Source organism: Aulonocara stuartgranti, assembly GCF_965226115.1.
Source record: "Aulonocara stuartgranti genome assembly, chromosome: 18".
Taxonomy (NCBI): domain Eukaryota; kingdom Metazoa; phylum Chordata; class Actinopteri; order Cichliformes; family Cichlidae; genus Aulonocara; species Aulonocara stuartgranti.
Genome location: NC_138954.1, coordinates 19,086,152 through 19,104,797, shown reverse-complemented (window position 1 = coordinate 19,104,797; position 18,646 = coordinate 19,086,152). Strand labels below are relative to the sequence as shown.

The 18,646-nt window shown below is 41.5% G+C and overlaps 1 protein-coding gene across 3 annotated transcripts in view; it reads left to right on the top strand.

The window, feature by feature from the left end:
- The first annotated feature begins 5,408 nt into the window (after positions 1-5,408).
- per2 (period circadian clock 2) overlaps positions 5,409-18,646 on the top strand; it is a 33,394-nt gene continuing 20,156 nt past the window's right edge. For 2 of the 3 annotated variants that reach the window (XM_082512139.1, XM_082512137.1), the window contains exons 1-2: positions 5,409-5,609; positions 12,533-13,098. In XM_082512139.1, the coding sequence (XP_082368265.1) occupies positions 12,650-13,098 (449 nt within the window). In that variant the 5' untranslated portion in view covers positions 5,409-5,609; positions 12,533-12,649. The remainder of the gene's footprint in view (positions 5,610-12,532; positions 13,099-18,646) is intronic. The other variant, XM_082512138.1, reaches the window with a different exon arrangement.

Below are 18,646 nucleotides of genomic sequence, written 5' to 3'. Positions count from 1 at the left end.
CCGATGGTCTGATTTGCGTCAGTCTCACTCTTTTACATCCAGGGATCAAACAAGGGAGCTGCTTATGTTGCATCATGATGTCTCATAATGTTTGTCAGCCATCAGCGGTTTACATGGGTATTACTAATCCCAGTTCAGTGAAATATTAGGATGCCTGCGTCACTGATTGCGTAGCAGTGGATTAGTAGGTTTACGTTTAGGAGCTCTGCAGCAGTGGCACTGGAAGCACTTTAATCATCCATCCATCTATTTTCTTCCATCTTCCTAATGCAGGATTGTGGGGAGTCTATCTGAGTTTTCACAGGGTCACTTTACTTTTACTTTACTTTTTGTTACTTTCAATCTTTAGTTTATACTGTATGGATTAAATGGAAAGACTTTCTCTCTGAATAGCTTCTTTCTTCGTAAATATAAATCGACCTTCTGTCTTTTTACATTCGTCATGCACGAATGTGTGAATGAAAGAGGATGTGACTGGAGTCTGGGTGTCATCTTTGTTTTTGGGAGGTTGCACATGTCTGGCACGCCCACTTTCTCGCCTTTTCGCATTGCCCGGCTCAGCCTTCTGCACAGCACAAACCACGCGGCACAAGCCAAATCTGACTAGTTCTTTCTGCCATCTGTTGCTCTCTTCCTTATATGGAAACAGTTTTTCTGTGTAAGCACAGACAGATGATCTGTGGACCCAGATAATGGTGAACTGAATGATACCGGAAGTTAGACCACAACTATTTTGATTTGGTTTCAGTAAAAGTTTAGAAGTATACCTCAAAAAACTTTTATGTGCTCTATTGGTTTTTATTTAAAGGGTTTAGACCAGGCTGGCTCATTTGGAAATGTGTGCACCACGCAATCATTTTACAAATCTTGAGATCAATGATGTCCAACAATCATAGATGTTCAAAACCTTCTTGATTGTATTTGTGAATACAAAACAACATAACTTTCAGATTTTAAATTGTGATGGGATGAGATCTTCTACAGTGCTTCCTTATTTATACCTTGTGCTATCACCAACTTGGTGCTTCACATTACGTCTCTGAATCGGTGATCAGAGGTCAGAATAGTGCATGAGGTGCGGCGTTTGTTGACCAGTAGGATTTTTAGCACTAGCACTGTGACAGTGAAGCTGCGGGAGCAGAGGCAGTGAAGGTGGAGGGGTTTAAATACCTGGGGCCAACCATTCAAAACACCAGACAGCACAGAAGAGAGGTAAAAAAAGATAGTGGAGTGGGTGGAGATGAGTGTCAGGGGTGATTTGTGACAGGAGGATAGCAGAAAGGGAATGTTTACAAACTGCTATGATGTATGGTTTGGAGATAGTGGCACTGATAAAAAGACAGGTGGCAGAATTTGATGGGAATCAGCGGGACTCAGTCATTTTGAGACAAAGTTATATGGTTTGGACATGAGCAGAGGGGGGATAGTGGATACCCGGGACACGTTATGGAGCTGCCAGGCAAGTGAAAAAAAGGATGATAAAAGAGGAGGTTCATGGATGCTGTGAAGGAGGACATGCAGAGGGTTAGTGTGACAGAAGAGGATGCTAGGGAAAGGGTGAGATGCCAGAGGGCAGATCATCCTCTGTGGCGACCCCTAGAGGGAGCAGCTGATAAAGGCAAAATATGACTTTGTATTGCATTTTACCTGCGACAGTGAATGCATGTATGATCAGTGGCCTTCTAGCTTAAATTGTACTACAAAAGGAATATGAGGGAGTGCTGCGTGGTAGCTTTATGGTTAGCCACTCTGTGTGAAAAGATGAGCAGCACGTGTCACCCTTTGTCTGTGTGGGCTTCCTCCAGCTGCTTCTGTTTCCAGAAGTGCAGGCCAGGTGGAGACTACAGACCACTTGTAGGTGTGTGTAATGTGTCTGTCTGTCTTCATGCTGAGGTTAGCTGGGATATGCTCCAGCCTCTTACACATGATGAGAAGTTCAGTGTAGGATGAGAGATAGCTTCACATAAATCAGTTGGATTAGTTCACTGAAACATAATCGGTTGTCGATATCACACACAGGAGCAAACTGTAGAAAAACAAACTGGCTGTACATAAATATGGGCCATAGGCAACATACTCTACTCTCATGGCAAGCATACTGCAAAATGAATAATGTGCAAGTAACAAAAAATGCGGGTAAATTCATGCAACCTAGTTTGAGATCTCAGTATTAATCACAGAGCTGTTTGATACACCCACAGACAGTTAACACAAAAGACTTCCAATATGTCACCAAGCTTCACTAAGAAGAATGTGGGAAGCCACTATGTGACTGATTTTTTCCTGCCTCTAGTCAAGTGAACACACACAACTTAGTGGCAACTGGAACAAATGTAAGTGCCTGCTACACCAGCTACTCCAATGCTACACATTTAAAACTTGGCACTGCCTCACACAGTCAACCTGTGATATGTTACTGTAAACACAGAACAGGAAGAAATAATATCACAGTGCAAGCATCAACACAACCACAAAATGTGTTTAACTGTAAGGATTTACAAGTTAAATTATAATGTAACTGGAGCAAAAGCGAAGGGTAAACATGAATGTTGGTCTCGACCACTAAGACTTTGGGGCAAAAGACAAGTCAACAACCACAAGCGATGTACAAAAGAGACCCCTGAAGGGACATTTTAACTTTGATGATTTTGAATTGCTTCCTCCTGACTGTGCTAAGAGTTGTTACTGGGCAATATGAACATTTTATGCATTTATGTATGTAAAATTTGAATCATGTCTTGCTGTATAATGGACTAATTACTATGTAAGAACCAGTATATAGATATACTTTATTTACAAGAGTCTTTTCAGCATGAGTACAAGCTACACGTACCACCAGTTTGTTCACCTTTCTAGTACTGGGCTGGACCTCCTTTTACCTCCAGAAAATCCCCATTTCTTGATGGTGCAGATTTCCTATGGTTGCTGGAACATTCCTCAGAGATTTTGATTCATAAAGATGTGATAGCGCCACTCAGTTGCTGCAGATTTGTTTGCTGCACATCCAAGAGATTAATTTCCTGTTCCTACTTATCCTAAAGGTGATCTGTTGGATATGACTGTCATATTAAATAAACCAGTTTTAGATGTGTTGAGCTTTGTGACATGGTGTGCTACCTGTTGGAAGTAGCCATCAAAAGATGGTTAACGACAATACGCAGATTGGCTGTGGAGTGCATCCCACACACCATCACACCGCTACCAGTCTGAATCAGTGATACAAAGCAGGATGGGTCCATGTTTTCATGTTGCTTATGCCAAATTCTGAATGTTCATACTATTCTTCGTCTGGCTGTTGCATCAGAAATCGAGATCACCAATGTTTTTCCAGTCTTCTGTTTTGTGACGTGTAGCCTCAGTTTCTTGTTCATAGCTGACAGAAGACCCAGACAGCAGACCCAGACTTCTGCTGCTTTAGTCCATCTGCTTTAAGGCTGGACATGCTGTTCATTCAGAGAATGCTCTTCTGCATACTTTGGTTCTAACATGTCTGTGCTTGAGTTTCTGTTGCCTTCCTGTCAACTTGTAGCAGTCTGGCTATTCCTCTCTAACCTCTGACATCAGCAGGAAATTTTCACGCAGCTGCCACTCACTGGAAATGTTCTCTTTTTCACACCATTCTCTGTAAACCCTAGGGATGTGTGGAAAAAAACCAGGAAAATCAGAGTTTCTGAAATACTTAGAGTAGGTCATCTGCTGCCAGCAACCATCCCATGTTTAAAAGTCACTTAGATCACCTTTCTTCCACATTCTGATGCTCAGTTTGAACTTCAGCAGGTCATCCTGAACATGTCCACATGCTTTAAATGTGCTCAGTTGCATGACTGAGATACTTATGTTAACAAGCAGTTGAATGGGTGTATCTAATAAAATGGCTGGTGAAAAATGAGGACTTGTAAAATGTTTAGGTGCATTATTATTAAATAAGAAATAAACTGGTTCCTATATAGCACTGTTCTATTCTAACTGAGCACACAAAGCACTTTTTTATATAAATCATGCCACATTCCCTTGTTTCTATGCTTTCTATCTACCATTCATACAAATTCACATCAGAGAGAGACTTGGAGTTAGTATGTTGCTCAAGGATATTTGGCACTGGAGAAGACAAGGAGTGAACCCCCAGCCTTCAGCTTAATAGGTGACCTGCCCTATCTCCTGAGCCACCTCAACACTTATTATTATTATTATTATTATTATTATTATTATTATTATTATTATTATTCCATCCACCTATTCGCTTCCGCTTATCCTTTTCAGGGTCGCGGGGGGCGCTGGAGCCTATCCCAGCTGTCATAGGGCGAGAGGCAGGGTACACCCTGGACAGGTCGCCAGTCTGTCGCAGGGCCAACACACAGGGACAGACAACCATATTATTATTATTATTATTATTATTATTATTATTATTATTATTATTATTATTATTATTATTATTATTATTGTTGTTGTTGTTGTTGTTGTTGTTGTTCTTTTATTATTATTTTTTTTCTTTTTCTTTTTTTTCCCCTATAGCTCAGTATCCAAGTCCACGATATCTAAAAAAAAATTTTTTTAAAAAGGCAGAAAAAACCTACATTCAGCCACAAGAGGGACAGGTCGTCCTGCAGAGAGTGTGCCTCCCCAAAGAGCCCTGACCTCAACATCATCCTGTCATTATATGAAGAGACAGAAGTGAAGAGACCTGTGTGTATGCCTACCTGAAGGAACGACAACTCTGAGAGGAACGGTGGTCACACCAAAATATAATTATCATTTATTATTTAATTTTACTGCTTGAGTTATGTGACTAGTCTGCAAACAGGAAAAACAAAAACAAACAAATACAAAAAAAGAACAAAACCTGCCTTTATATCTTGATACGTCATCGTCAGATGATTTTGCACAGTTCTGTGTTACGACATATCTTAGAAGCAGCTTCAGCGACAAGTTCCCACTTTTTTATGTAAGGGTGACTGTAATTAGGTAACAGCCGCGATCAATGAGATCTTGGGTTATATCACATTATTTTAGGAGAGTCAAGGAACTTTTCTGCTTAGGCGAATGACTGCGCACTTCAGCCACATTGGTCATACGCACACTTGTATAACCGTTTAGATAACAGTCGGCCGCTCTGAGCCGCTGTGAGCCAACCATCGCCACTGCTTCATTCACCGGCAGCTGCGTCGTAGTGATTTGCTCTCGCTTCTCTCACGCCGGCAGTAGCCGTGGGTTTCCACGTGAAAGCGGTGACACACTTATATAAAAGGAGTGGCATAAGGGGGGACCAATCACAGTGCGGAGCGGCGGTTGGAGCCCCGCCCGTGAGGGGGCGGCTGGCGCTGATTCGATGCGAGCGCTGTGACGTAGAGACCGACAGGTTCGTGGGCCAATGAGCGAAGGAGCTGGAGGATGGCTGTCGAAATGAGGTCATTGCCAGCGCTGGAGATCCAGGGCAGAGTCCCGGTGTGAGTGGGAATCAGGACGGGGTAGAGGGCATCGCTGAGAGACGAACGCAGGGCTGTCGGGACCCGCTAATCATCGCAGCACGGATCCAACCGCAGAACTACACCAGAGGCCAGCCTTTATTTCCCGGAGACACCCGGAGCTAAAGACGATCAGCCTTCTGTCAGGTTGGTGGGAGTTTCTCTTTTCTATCTTTCTTTGGTGCGTAAGACGCTGCAGCGCTTCTCCGGGTTGTAGAACGTGTAGGGGTGAAGCCGACTCCACTTTTATCCAGCTGTGCTCTGAATGTGTAAAAAGGCTCTGCTGTGGGATCGCGGGAGGTGAAAGTTGCATAAATGTGTGTTGCCGTGGGGGTCAGGAGACTCCAACGGGACACCAGCTGTGCCTATGTAACAGCGGGAGCGGAACGAAACTCGCCGCACTTTAAGGTGAAATACCGGTGGTGGCCTGCGCTCAGAGGACCTTTAACATAAGGGTTTAATCTGGCAGGTATTTCACAGCGGCGGAGATGCATAGGGCAGCGATGGCAGAGTCGCATATGGCGCACTGTTTGTAGTGTCACTGACACATGAAAACTCCTGACGACTTACATAAAGAGGCTACTGCAGCAGCACATGGCAGAAGTTCACACGCAGTTCCTATTAGAAAACCTCTGGGCTGTGCGCCACGCTTTTCTGAATAGGCAGAGTCAGGCTGCTGGTATTCGCTACAGTGAGACAATCCTTATATGAAAGCATTCATTCATCTTCAACAGCAGCAGCAGCAACAGAAGTCCTTACAAGGGAGACTGGAGAGAAAACAAAGTAAATGCTGATTTTTAATTTTGCTAAAAGAGGATAAAGACAAGTCAAAATGCGGCATGCAAATGTAGATCATAATTAATGGAAGAAGTGTCTGCGTGGAAGGCTTAATTTGGGTGTATTCACCTTGCCCTTTGTGACTGAGGAGGGAGGAGAAAGATGAGTGACGCAAATAGGGCTCAGTGGAGATCTCATTTATGCATTTTTGTTTTACTGTTGCAATAAGAACGGTTGCCTTGGCACAGCACTCCCTGCCCACAATCGCAGTGGAGCAGGAGATGAATTTGCAGATTTCTTTCTCTTTTTTTTAACCATATGTCACTCGGAGTTTATTGTTATGATAAATAGTTAAAAACATCTTAAAGCACACAGTGCTGTAGGACAGTCTAAGGGAAAGGTGCCAAAGCAAACGTGCAGCAGTTTTGATGCAGTCGTGCTGAAAATAGTTGGAATTTTCTGCTTGGACTCTGGTGGTCTACAGCAAAGAAAGTCTTAGGTGGTCTCTGCAGGTGTGCGCGCGCGCACTGCGAGTCTTATTTACCGCAAGTTTTTGAGCTGTCATCAAGGACAGATGTAGGTCAGGGAATTATGAAATAATCCCAAAGAGCGACTGCAGTCATGTCTGCACGTGAGTGGAGTCATGGTGCATACAAGTCATTGTTTTGCACTTTTTTGCATGCATGTAAGAACTGAGACGCTAAAGTAAAAACATACCATCATATTAAAGTGTGCAAGACACACCATTCACACACTGGTGGAAACCCCCACATTAAATCCATAAGACTTCAGACTCCTTGAGACTAAATCCTTTAGCCTCTCTTTTAGTACTTATAGGTAGTTTATAAATTAGGCTTTTCAGCCTCCATCTGCTAATTTAAACATGCAGTTAAATTTTGTGGTAACACAAATGATGGTGTAAGAACTTTGCCTACAAAAACAAATCATTGGACAAATATCTTGAAGTGGTGTTTATTTTTTATATTAAGCTTCTAAAGTCATTATTGCATCATTGTTTCAAGGGCAACCCCATGAATCTGAGGTTCTCAGACATCATGAGGGGGGCAGAGTGCCAGAAACACTTTGAGAAACACTGCCTGTGTGATAATAATGGAAATGTAATGGACTCCTTCTGCACGATGCACATAAATCTGCAGCTACTTCTGTGCAGTTATACGAGTTGTTTTGAGTCCAATTAAAGTGTAATAAACATATTAATTATCCAGTTGTGGTGTGTAAAGATTAATTATGAATGAATCCTTAGAACGTCTTTCATTTGGCACAGTTTTGTAATCTGGTGCTGGTTATTTCCCCTAGAAAAGATGAATTACATAAAAATCACACAAAGGGGAACGTAGTGAGCAGATGGCACAGAGTATCAATGAATGTTATGAAATAAAATTACAGCTTGATATGGAGCTGTTTGTAAAGCTAGAGCATTTTTGATCTTATGGACTTTTTCATATTCAATTTCAAGTCTAGCATGCAATATGCAGTAAGGAATGGGTAATATGGTTTGTTTTTTTTGGTGAGAGTTATTATGATATAATCTCAGGTTCCTGTATAGGTAGCAGTTAAAACATCTGGAAGTCAGCTGGTACTCACAGTGTATTACCAGTACGGTGACATTTGTACCTAACATAGTGGATCTTATTAAGTCTTATTGTTAGGATCTCAGGTTGGAAGAGTTTTGACTTTTTAAACAATGAGTCTGTTGGGTTTTTTTTTAAGTCAGCAGCAGGAGGTTTTAATATTTCTGGTAACTCTGAATAAGACCAGCAACAAAACAGAAAAAAACTCTAAGAAGGACCAAGGTTATCTGGAAATATGTTGCAGACAGTCTGTTTTTCCAGCCGTCTAGGAAAACTGCGGTGACGACTAGAGCGATGAATAGATTCAGGGGGCTGAACACATGTAATCAAATCTTAATTTGCCACCTTAATTACAACCTTAGTTTTAATGTTTTAAGCTCTAAATGGGACATTTTGTCCTTGAAGATTCAGAAAGGCCAAGTGAGCATCGTGTTCCCGGAAGAATCTGATTGCATTAAATGGATTGAAAGTGTTGGCGAAGATTTGCTAATACAGAGGCTGTAATTGCGTTATGTTTCTGATCTTACCTTGTTTGTCACCTGTTACCTCGTCTGCTTACCTCAGTGGAGGATATAAAGGCTTCCTGACCGCTTCCTTTGACAAGAACTGCATTGTAACTCAAGCTTAATAGTGTCACTGCCTGTGTGTATTGATTATGCAAAGCTGGTGAAAGATAACCAAAAGATAACCCTGCACAAATGTCACGTGAGGGACGAGTATGAGTCAAGGTCCCTGCGAGCTTACCCAGTTAAAAATGATGATTAGTTTCTTAATGGGCAACAGGAAATCCATTTCGTTCTCTCCTCTGCTTCCTTGGCAGCTCAACTGGATGGAAAAGACCCAGTTAATGACAGGAAAAAAGGAACAATCAAAAATGCTGAAGTGGCCTCGGGTAACCTTGACTACAGAGAAGAAACGGACATCCATGGGCTTTTTTGAGAAACGATTAACAGGTGGTAGGCCAAGAGTAAATGCTGAAAATGAACCACCGTTAATGACTTTTATTGCATGGGTTTATTGACTCTTTCTTGTTAATTGTCTTTTACGCAAATAAAAATTAGAGAGGGGGATCTATTTTGAGTAAGTCCTCAGCTTCCATAAACAAAATAGTGTAGTGTAGAGCAATAAATTACATAAACTTCTCAGTGTTGCCAGAGTAGCTTGGATTGTCATTGCTGGACCATCATGTACTATGTAGCCTACTTTCAGACATGTGACAGGTCTCTGTTCACATTCTTAGCCTTCCATCCAAATAAGAATTTGATGGAGTGTATTTTATGGGGGCCTTGATCCAAAAAGCAAACAAAAACAAAAATGCTTTCACATTCTTTACACCACCACCTCAGTTTCTGCTCTTAGATGACAGGAGTGGTGTTCAGTGTGCTCTTCTGCTGCTGTAGCCCATTGACTTCATGACTACTCTTCTGTATACTTTGGTTGTAACAAGTTGTTATTTGAGCTACTGTTGCCTTCCAAACCAGCTCAAAGCAGTCTGGCCATTTCCCTCTGAGCTTTGGCATCAGCAAGGTATTTTCACCCAGATAACTGCAGCTCACTGGAAACTGTCTGCTTTTTGACCACTATCTGCAAATCCTTGAGCAGTCAGTCTGGCGCCAACAATGTGTTATGCTCAAAGTCACTTAAATCACCTTTGCTCCCCAATTCTGATGCTCAGTTTGAACTTCAGCAGGTTGTCTTGACGATGTCGACACGCCGGTATGCATCGAACTTCTCTTATGTTATTGGCTGATTAGATATTTGCATTAAGAAGCAGTTGAATACCTAACAAAGTGAAGAACAGACAGTTAAAGCAGTCCATCTAGTCCAAGGAGAATATTTTTGAGGATGGATGAACTTTCTCTCTCTTAGCTTTTCTAAGTATCTGATCCTGCTCGTGTTTGGTAACCGTCTCTCTTAGTATCTTTCTCAACCGACTGTCTGCTGGTATTGAGCCAACTGGCATGATAATGAGCGATAGAGGTCAATGTTTGGTAGGTAGTTGGCAACCAGTGCGAACTCCTGGACTTTGTGACTGTTAGAAACATTGCCAGTCAGCTCTTCAACTTTGGACCAGACTTGCTTTTGCATTTTTTGCTTCTGCAGCAGCGCCTGCAAAAAACCCCATCCATTTAACTAAAACGAACTGGTCAGCGGTCAGTGAAGAATGTTCAGTATGTACACTATGTTGGGTTTAACAAACTCTTTCATTTATAATGTCCGATGTGCATCATGATGGACTTTTTGTGTGAAAGGAAAGACTGAAAAAAAGCCACAAAGCTCATCTCACTTTGCAGCGATGACAAGTCATTGCCAAACTCACTGCTCCAGTTAAGCTTGCCAAGCAGTCTAAAAACTACAACACAAGTTGCTCACTTGTCCCTTAATTGTCCCTATTATTTGGCTGTACGTTGACCCAGTTCACAGAGAGAATATGCCTACTTCACAGCATGTCAGGGATATGCAGGCTGCTGACTGCCAATTGCTTTCTGCCATTTGAAAAGGCCAACAGAGCTGCTCATTATTAATGCAAATACCTCAGTACCCTTGACAAAGTAAGGATGACTGTGTGATGTTGCGCAATCGGTGGGCCAGCCCGATTTGCAGACAATCACGTGCACACATGCAATAAAAGTTTAGTAAGTGATAACGTTTTTAATGCAAAGTCAAGAGGTCAGTGTTGCAACCTTCGCCTTGAACTCTAAACTGCTCAATGAGCCAAATTTTTCTGTTTTCTTTTCTTTTTTTTGTATCTTTAATAATATTTTTGTGTGAATTTGAGAAACTGAGTCGCGCTGCTTGTGTGGTCCTTGTGTTTTTAGTTGTATCGTGCTTTAAGAAAAGTATCAAATCCCTCTGCGCTTGCTCAATTCTTGTCAGTCATTCTGTCTAATTTGACCTGTGTTCTATTTTAAGTAAAAGACAAACAGATGATGGTCGAACTTATCGATCAGGTGCAACGTGAGTAGAAAGTAGGACAAATCTGCAGTTTTAAAAACCCATCAGAAACAACATGAAAAACACATTTTTGTCAAGCCAGCAACTTTTTTGTCACATACTGTACACACACACACCTTTCAAACAGGTCATTACCAGATCAATAGACAACAAACATTAGTGACATCCAAACACCTGCCTACGTAAAAGTCGTTGCACTTCTATGGGCTTGACGTTGAAAAGCTAACTCTGTGAGGCTAAATCCACTTCTGCTTCCGGGCTTAGTGACTTAAGGAGGGCATAGAGCTGCCGTGTGTCTTCAGGCTGAGGAGAATATAGACATTTTCCATTGCACGGCTGGGGAAAGGCATTCTAGTGACGAGGGAGATTATTCCTGGAAGGCATCCAAGACTAGAGGTTAAACACGGGCACAGTGTGGCTTTAACTTCAACATGCTGCCCAGAAACAGAACTGAGTGACTGATAAGATTTTATTTGAATGACTGTAAATCTCAAGTTTGAATATATGTTTTGGGAACATTCATCTTTCTTTGACTAAAAGGAAAAAAAAAACAATATTTGAACTTAGTTTAGTGAAAAGTACTTGCACACCAAAGCAATCATACAAACCATGGGTTACACTGCATCACTGTGCGTAATTAGTTTAATTCTGTATCATTACAGAGTGAAGCAGCACATACTGCCTTTTTAATCTGCCTTTTATACCATTTGGTCTTGCACATGTCATACACGTGACTCTCACAAAGGTTCTCACCTGACTGATTTGACTGTGCAAATTCTCTTGTAAATTTCCAGTCTTTAGCTGTGATTCAAAGTGCTGCCCTTTAGAAAGAGTTTCGCTGCTGATAAATCAATTTCCAGAAACGGCCTGTTGAGGGAAAAAACTTTTAGCCGCTTCTTCTGATCATAGCCATCACCATGGCCTTTTTCTTGTTTACTCCAAACACGACACTGTTGATGTTCTCACCGAGCTCTGCGTCACTTACTGTAACCAGAAGTAATTCCAACCACCAGTATTTGGGAATCTGGCTTTTGTACTGCATCATTATTTAAAAGAGCACAGATTTTGCACAGTTTGTCAAAAAACCACAGAAAACAGGCCAAAGCCCCTTCACTGTTGGCCTGCAGTGTATGATGGCATTCAGCTTGTCTGGTGTTTCATGTGTCCCAGAGTGAAAGATCCTTTGAAAGGGTTGGTGGGCTCACATGGGACAGGCCTGCTGTTCTTAAAGGCCACGCTGTCTGTACCACAGAGCCATTTTTACAGTACATCAGAGAAGAATCTGCAGGGCTCTTCACAGGTCAGGGGTCAAAGAGCACAATGTGCTCTGATTTCATACCAGACAACGACGAGACAGCTTTTTGAATGATGGGCGCAGCATTGATTTGTGTCTCAAAGACTTTCTAAAAATATGTTGTTGTTGTCTGCAAATGAAATGCTGGTGGGTTCTTTATGTTTTGACTAATTAAATGCAAATTGCGTATGGTTTGGAGTAATCCTGACCAATCTCGCAAGCATGTGTTTGACTGACCTTGCTTCACCCAGGCATCTATTGAATTCAATTTCTGTTGGCATTAACAATAATATAATAGCACATCAAAACTTAGTTGACTCAGGGTTTTTTTTTCCACTATCACTTCATTCCATCATATATTACCCATTTATTTACATATAATGCAGTCATAAAATGTGGAATGGACAAGTTTTACTTCATTACTAACATGTGTACTCTCTTTCTCTCCGCAGATCAGTCCACTTCTTCTTTATTTCCCTCGGCTATTACCCTTGTAAAAATGGGGTAATTGGGTTTTTTTTTTATCATCTAGTAAACTAACCTGGAACAAGGCCTGTGTAGATCTCCTGATGTCAGAAGATTCAGACTCCAAGCCCTACTGCTTCCCAGGTTTGGAAGATCAGGATGGAGCCTCGAGTTGCAGAGCGTCCACTTCATGCAATTCTATCCCAAGGGGGGACTCAGGGTGCAGCTCCATGGCACAGCTGCACCGTATGGGTGCCTTCAGCCAAGGTAGGCCTGACCTGGGCCTCCCTTCTGAGGGCAGCGACAGCAGCGATCAGGACCCTCCCGCTTCACCAGACAACCATCGCAAGAACGCTCGCTCTCGGTCACTACCCGAGGAGGATGTGGAGATGAAGAGTAGCGGATCGAGCGGGAGTGGGACCGAATCACACGGCAATGAAAGCCACGGCAATGAAAGTCATGGAAACGACAGCAACGGCCACGAGTCGATGGGAAGCTCCACCGGCAACAGCAAGGACTCGGCACTGCTTGAATCCTCTGAGAGCAATAAGAGGTCAGTGGTGGTTGTGGGAATGATAAAACCATTATGAGGGTTGCGCTTCGTCTTTGCATAGTAGCACATACAGACAATCAACCAAAGTACTGCGTCTTTGACAAGTCTTTGGCTGGTCTGACAAGCCAGCAGTAGGAGATAATAAATGGGGTCAAGACCCGAGGTTGCTATCTCGGGAATCTGCAGGTAGTTCAACAAAAAGAATGATCACAGCAGTCTGTGTCTGTGCTTACAAATTACCGTAGCAGCTGATAAATGTTTTTTCAAGACCCCATTAGATAAAAAAGAAAATGCCAAAAATGCCAATCCGAAGATAACACCAGCTTTCCTCATGGGAAAAACTGTGCTGGGTTATTTATGCTCTTTCCTTTTTCCTTTTTCCTCTTACGTAGTTACGTTTGCCCTTTGCTAATGAGTGACAACAATCGGCATAAAAATTGACCATCAACATGTCACAGTCATAATAAATGCAGTTAGCAGCGGCTGATGCATCCGCCCCCATTGGCTAATGCATGTAGATGAGTGAGTGAACCAAGGCTTCAGTGATGGCTGTCGTGCTCTTCGCCCCAGAAGCCCAATTGAAATGTAATTGTACACATCCTGTTTGTCATAAAATGTTACGTTGGGACTTTTGCCAAATGAGGATTAATTTGACATTATTTAGTGTCACCGCAAACATGTTCTCACTCCCTAAACTAGATCTCATTGCCAGCTCACATTGCATAGAAGTGAGTCATACTAGGAGCAGTTGGTGTCTGTTTTTTGCACTTTTTATAAAAGAATCCAACTTGATAAACATGAGCTGATTTCTATGTAGGACACACAAAAAACATGTTTTGGCAAGATATGTCCATGTGCTCCACGCTTCTGTTCGTTCTGGAGTAAACAGGTTGAAATGCAAACACTTGTACTGTGATGCTGTGTGGTTAGTGTTTAATTATAAAGGCTATTTTCATGAATTGTGAGGTGGTTTCAGCTTTATGTTTAAAGATGATCCTCACGAGAATTTAAAGGGTAGCATGCTGTGTGTTTTTCTGGATTTATGTTTACAGATGTGTTCTAATGTTCACTTTTCTCACTCTGAGTGAGAGTTAATGTTTGCTTACTGTCCACGGCACACCTTAAAGTTTAACTTAATGTTCAGTCACATCACAGCCTTAGTATCTGAAGAGTTGTTGGTTACGGCATTTCTCAAAGAAAACTTTAAATGACTAAAGTACGAAAAAAATTTAAAATCCCCTGCCTCTCCACAACCGTGCAGACGTGACTTCATCATGATTTAAAAAATGTTCAGACGCAGTGCAGCCTGCCCAAGGCATGACTACAGCAGTGGAAAAAATAGCAGATGGGTTGTGTCATGCTCGCCAGCTCCTTGACATTTCTATGGCAACAAAATGTTTGTCTTTGTTTACTGGGTGGCGCCGGCCAAGTGGAAGGCATTGACGTTATACTGCCTCACTTTCAGCCTTGACTGGCTTACCTCACTTGATCTTTTCACTATGGAGTTTTTTTTTTTTATTTGTTTAAAAACCGCTCCTCTTCCTGTCCATATGCGCCTCGCACGCAATAGCTCCCTCCCTCAAAAAATGCTATTACTTTTTTTTCCTCCCTCTTCTTACTCACGCCGCTCTCTTTATTTGAACTTTTAACCTTTTGTACCAGTTTTTTTGCTATTTTTTTCCCTCAGCATCTAAAAAATACTCCGTCTTTCTCTGTGTTTAGTACCTTGCTACCTGCATCTGTTGCTCTTTCTCATTCACCTTCCTCATTTAAATAGCAAAATTTAAGTGACAAAAGGGGGTTGGACATTTTGGTCCTTAGTGACACGGCGGCATCACACATTTGCTGCAGAGTTGTCAGCCTCACATCCATGATATGGATACCAACTTACCAAAGGTGCTCTATCGCACTAAGATCTGGTGATTGTGGACGTCGTTTGAGTACAGTGAACTTATTGTTACGTTCAAGAAACCAGTGTGAGATGATTTCAGCTTTGTGTATTCAGGTTGGCTGTGGTATTTAAATGATACTCAGTTGATGCTAAGCAGCCAAAAGTGTACCAAGGAAATATTCCCCACAATTTACCGTCAGCAGCCTGATTCGCTGATACAAGGCAGGATGGATCCATGCTTTCATGTTTCACTTGTTTACTCCAAATTATGGCCCAATCATCTGAATGTCTCAGCAGAAATGGAGACTTGTCAGACTGGGAGTCGTTTTCCTTCTGTTCAATTTTGGTGACCTCGTGCAAATTTGAGTCTCAGTTTCTCATTCTTAGCTGACAGGAGTGCAACCTGCTGCTGTAACCAATCTGCTTCAAAGTTCAGCGTGTTGTGCATTCATTCGCCTTCATACCTTGGTAATGAGTGCTTATTTGAGTTATAGTTGCCTTCCTATCTGCTGAAGCCGTCCTCTGACATCAACCAACAATTTTCACTCAGAGATCTGCTGCTCACTGATTATTTTCTCTTTTTTGACCATTATCTGTAAACTCTAGAGATGATTGTGTGGAAAAATCCCAGCTGATCAGCAGTTTCTGTAATACTCAGACCAGCCTAACTAACAATCATGCCACATTTAAAGTCACTTACAACACCTTTTTTCCACTTTGTGATGTTTGCTTTGAACCTCTGCAGATTATCTTGACCATGTCTGCATGTCTAAAGCTTTGAACTGGTGATTGGCTGATTAGATATTTGCACGAACAGGCAGGTTATCATGTGCACCTACTTAAGTGGCTGGTATTTCACCCCATATTTTGTGTAAAGAGTAAGAACTCAAGTCAAATCATGCTTCTAATACACTGAAGCAAAAAATTAATGAAAAGGGGACAAAAGTAAAAGCAGTTAATGAATAAATACACACTATACTCTCTCTGAGCCTGTAGCTCCAGGCTCAGGTCCATCACTGGTCTGTTAGACAGTTTCATGTTGTGAGACCTGCAGGAGTATCCTTCAATTTTCCCCTTTAATATCCCACTTTATCCACCTGTGATGCTTGAGAGTGAAGCAAGGAGGGGAATGTACTTCAAGTAATAGTGTTATATGTGTTAGAGTAGGAGCAGACATTTGACCTTTAAAAGCATAGGTGTGAAATTATTCGTACAGCCAAATCCAGAAGAGCCACTGTTATGTCACCTGTCCTTTTTCTCCTGCGACAAGTCAAAATGTCTTCTGAGAAAAAGTAAATCTTTGTCGGCTGATATAACTCAGTTAACAGCCCCACATCTTAGCGAGCGTGGGTGACTGCCACCAGTTCTTCAGCTTTTAACATTTCTGTCGAGATTTATATCTACCAGACATACAGAGATAAGCCAGCACGCAGATTTGAAGGAAGGGAAAGTCCAAAGTAAGAAACAGGTTCACGTTTTAGTCTTTAACAACTCTGGATCACAGTGCATCAAATGTGTAGGACATGTATCAAAATGCACCAATATGAAAGATATAAAAGATATATTTTATAAGTATTTATCGCTTAGTGTGGACAGGTGTTTCCATGTATGTATGCAGGATTTTAGACATAAAAAGGTTAAAAATCTCCGTTTGTAAAGATATTTACTTTCCATCAGTACTCCAAAGAAGAAGTCAGTCAGAAATGGGTCTAAAATATATTTCTTTGGAGTAAATAGTTTAACTATATAAAGAATCTGCACAGCTATCAGTGAATGAATAACTGTTTGACAAAAGGCTTTGAATAGAAAATTGCATCCCTACAATCACTCTCTGTGTAGGAGTACGTGCGTCACGTCTGCATACTCCTCTGTAGAAATAATTACCATGTAGTGCCAGAACTGGATATCACTCGTACACTGCTATTTTAATCAACTCCCTAAAAAAGAAAATCAAAATTTTAAGTCACATTTCTTGTTGTCTTTTCTCACTATTCATATAGTTCATATAGCTTTATAGTCGTCGTAGAGAATGAGCCACTGTTTTTAAGCGCACTGCAGTGTAAACTTACCTGTGTTATGGCTTCCCTGGGTTATTTATGTCTCTCAAATGCGCATAAAAACTTGTCGCTCTGCAGTTTAAACAAGACCGCCTCACCCTGATCATCACCTCCTGTCTCTGGTGCACAGTGTAAAAATTAAAGTCTCTTTGAGCCTCTTTTTTTTTTTTAACTAATTGAAATAACTCAGAGTTAGAGCCACATTGTGAATCAGCGTGTCGACACTAACGCATGGTCACTCTGTACAGTCTAAAACCAGCTGTTGCATTTCCGAAGGCAATGTTTGACAGAATTGGGCTCTAATCGTGTTTGGACAGACTCTTTGTAAATAATATGTTTTCTATTCTTAGCCAAGTGATGAGGTTATTCATAGCAGCTTGCCGAGTTATAGTTCAGGTGAGTCAGTATCGCATAGCGGATACAGTGCAGTGCACCACTGATATTTGACAGTTTATACATATTTATCTTGAACTTTTTAGCCTTCTTTGAGATATGACTGTGGAGAAAGGACAGAAAAGCTGGAAGAAAGAGCCAGAAAAGACACCGCAAATAGCAGATTCAACCCAAGGTCTCTGCGTTAGCCTTACAGAATATAGGTCATCTGCTCTACCCAGTGAGCTAAACTAGCACACAAATGCCAATATGCCCCAGTGTTTGTAGGAAAACTAATATCAGTCTCTTTGTACCCATGGGCAGTGGGCATTAAATCACTCCCAAAAACTAATTAATAATAAACATGTTGAAGTTTAAGTTAATTGTGGAATTTAATGATCCATACTCCAAGTTACGATCTCTGCTTCCTCTGGGTTGCTTTCTCCTCTCTCGCTCTCTGTCCCTTTCTTCCTCTCTGCCTTTGCCAGGATACTGTTTGCTCTGTCTCTCCCTCTCACTGTGTGTTCATCTGGAGCCTGTCCCAGATCACTTTGAGTGAGATGAGACATGGTACTCCCCTGGTCTAACACAGAGATCCAGACAATCACACATGCTCACTTTCACACCTACAGCCAATTTACAATCACAAATTAGCCTAAAATGTTTAGCCTGTGGGAGGAGGTCAGAACACCTGGAAGAAAACCTCATAAAAGGTAGGGAGAACAAAGCCTGTACAGAAAGTAGTAGTTTTAAATAAGTCTGTATGAGGTAACACCACCCACTACAACCTGTTACTAAGAGTACATGGTGTTTACCATTGCATCCCAGCAAAGACCCACCTAAAGAAAAATGATCATCCATTAAAGTGGACACCACACTTGTAATATTTTCATCACTTTACCTTGCTGCCCTTTCCGATCGGTAACTGAAGCCATTATTTTGATCTCCTCCAAGCCACAGGACTGAGTTGTCAAGCAGTTAGTTTACCTAGTAGAACATGTGAGTTGCTTCTTTGCAGCTGCCTAATCTGTAATCACTAAACTTGATTATGTTTGTGACTTTGACCTGTTAAAACAATTAATTTAACGGTGGCCAGATTTAAATTAGTCATTTTTGACAATAGTTTGGCTGTTAGTTATTCAGCAACTACTTTTTTGCTGCCTTTTGATATCCTTTTCTTTGGTAATAAAAGGGTGAAATGATTAAAAATTGACATTTCATCTGAATT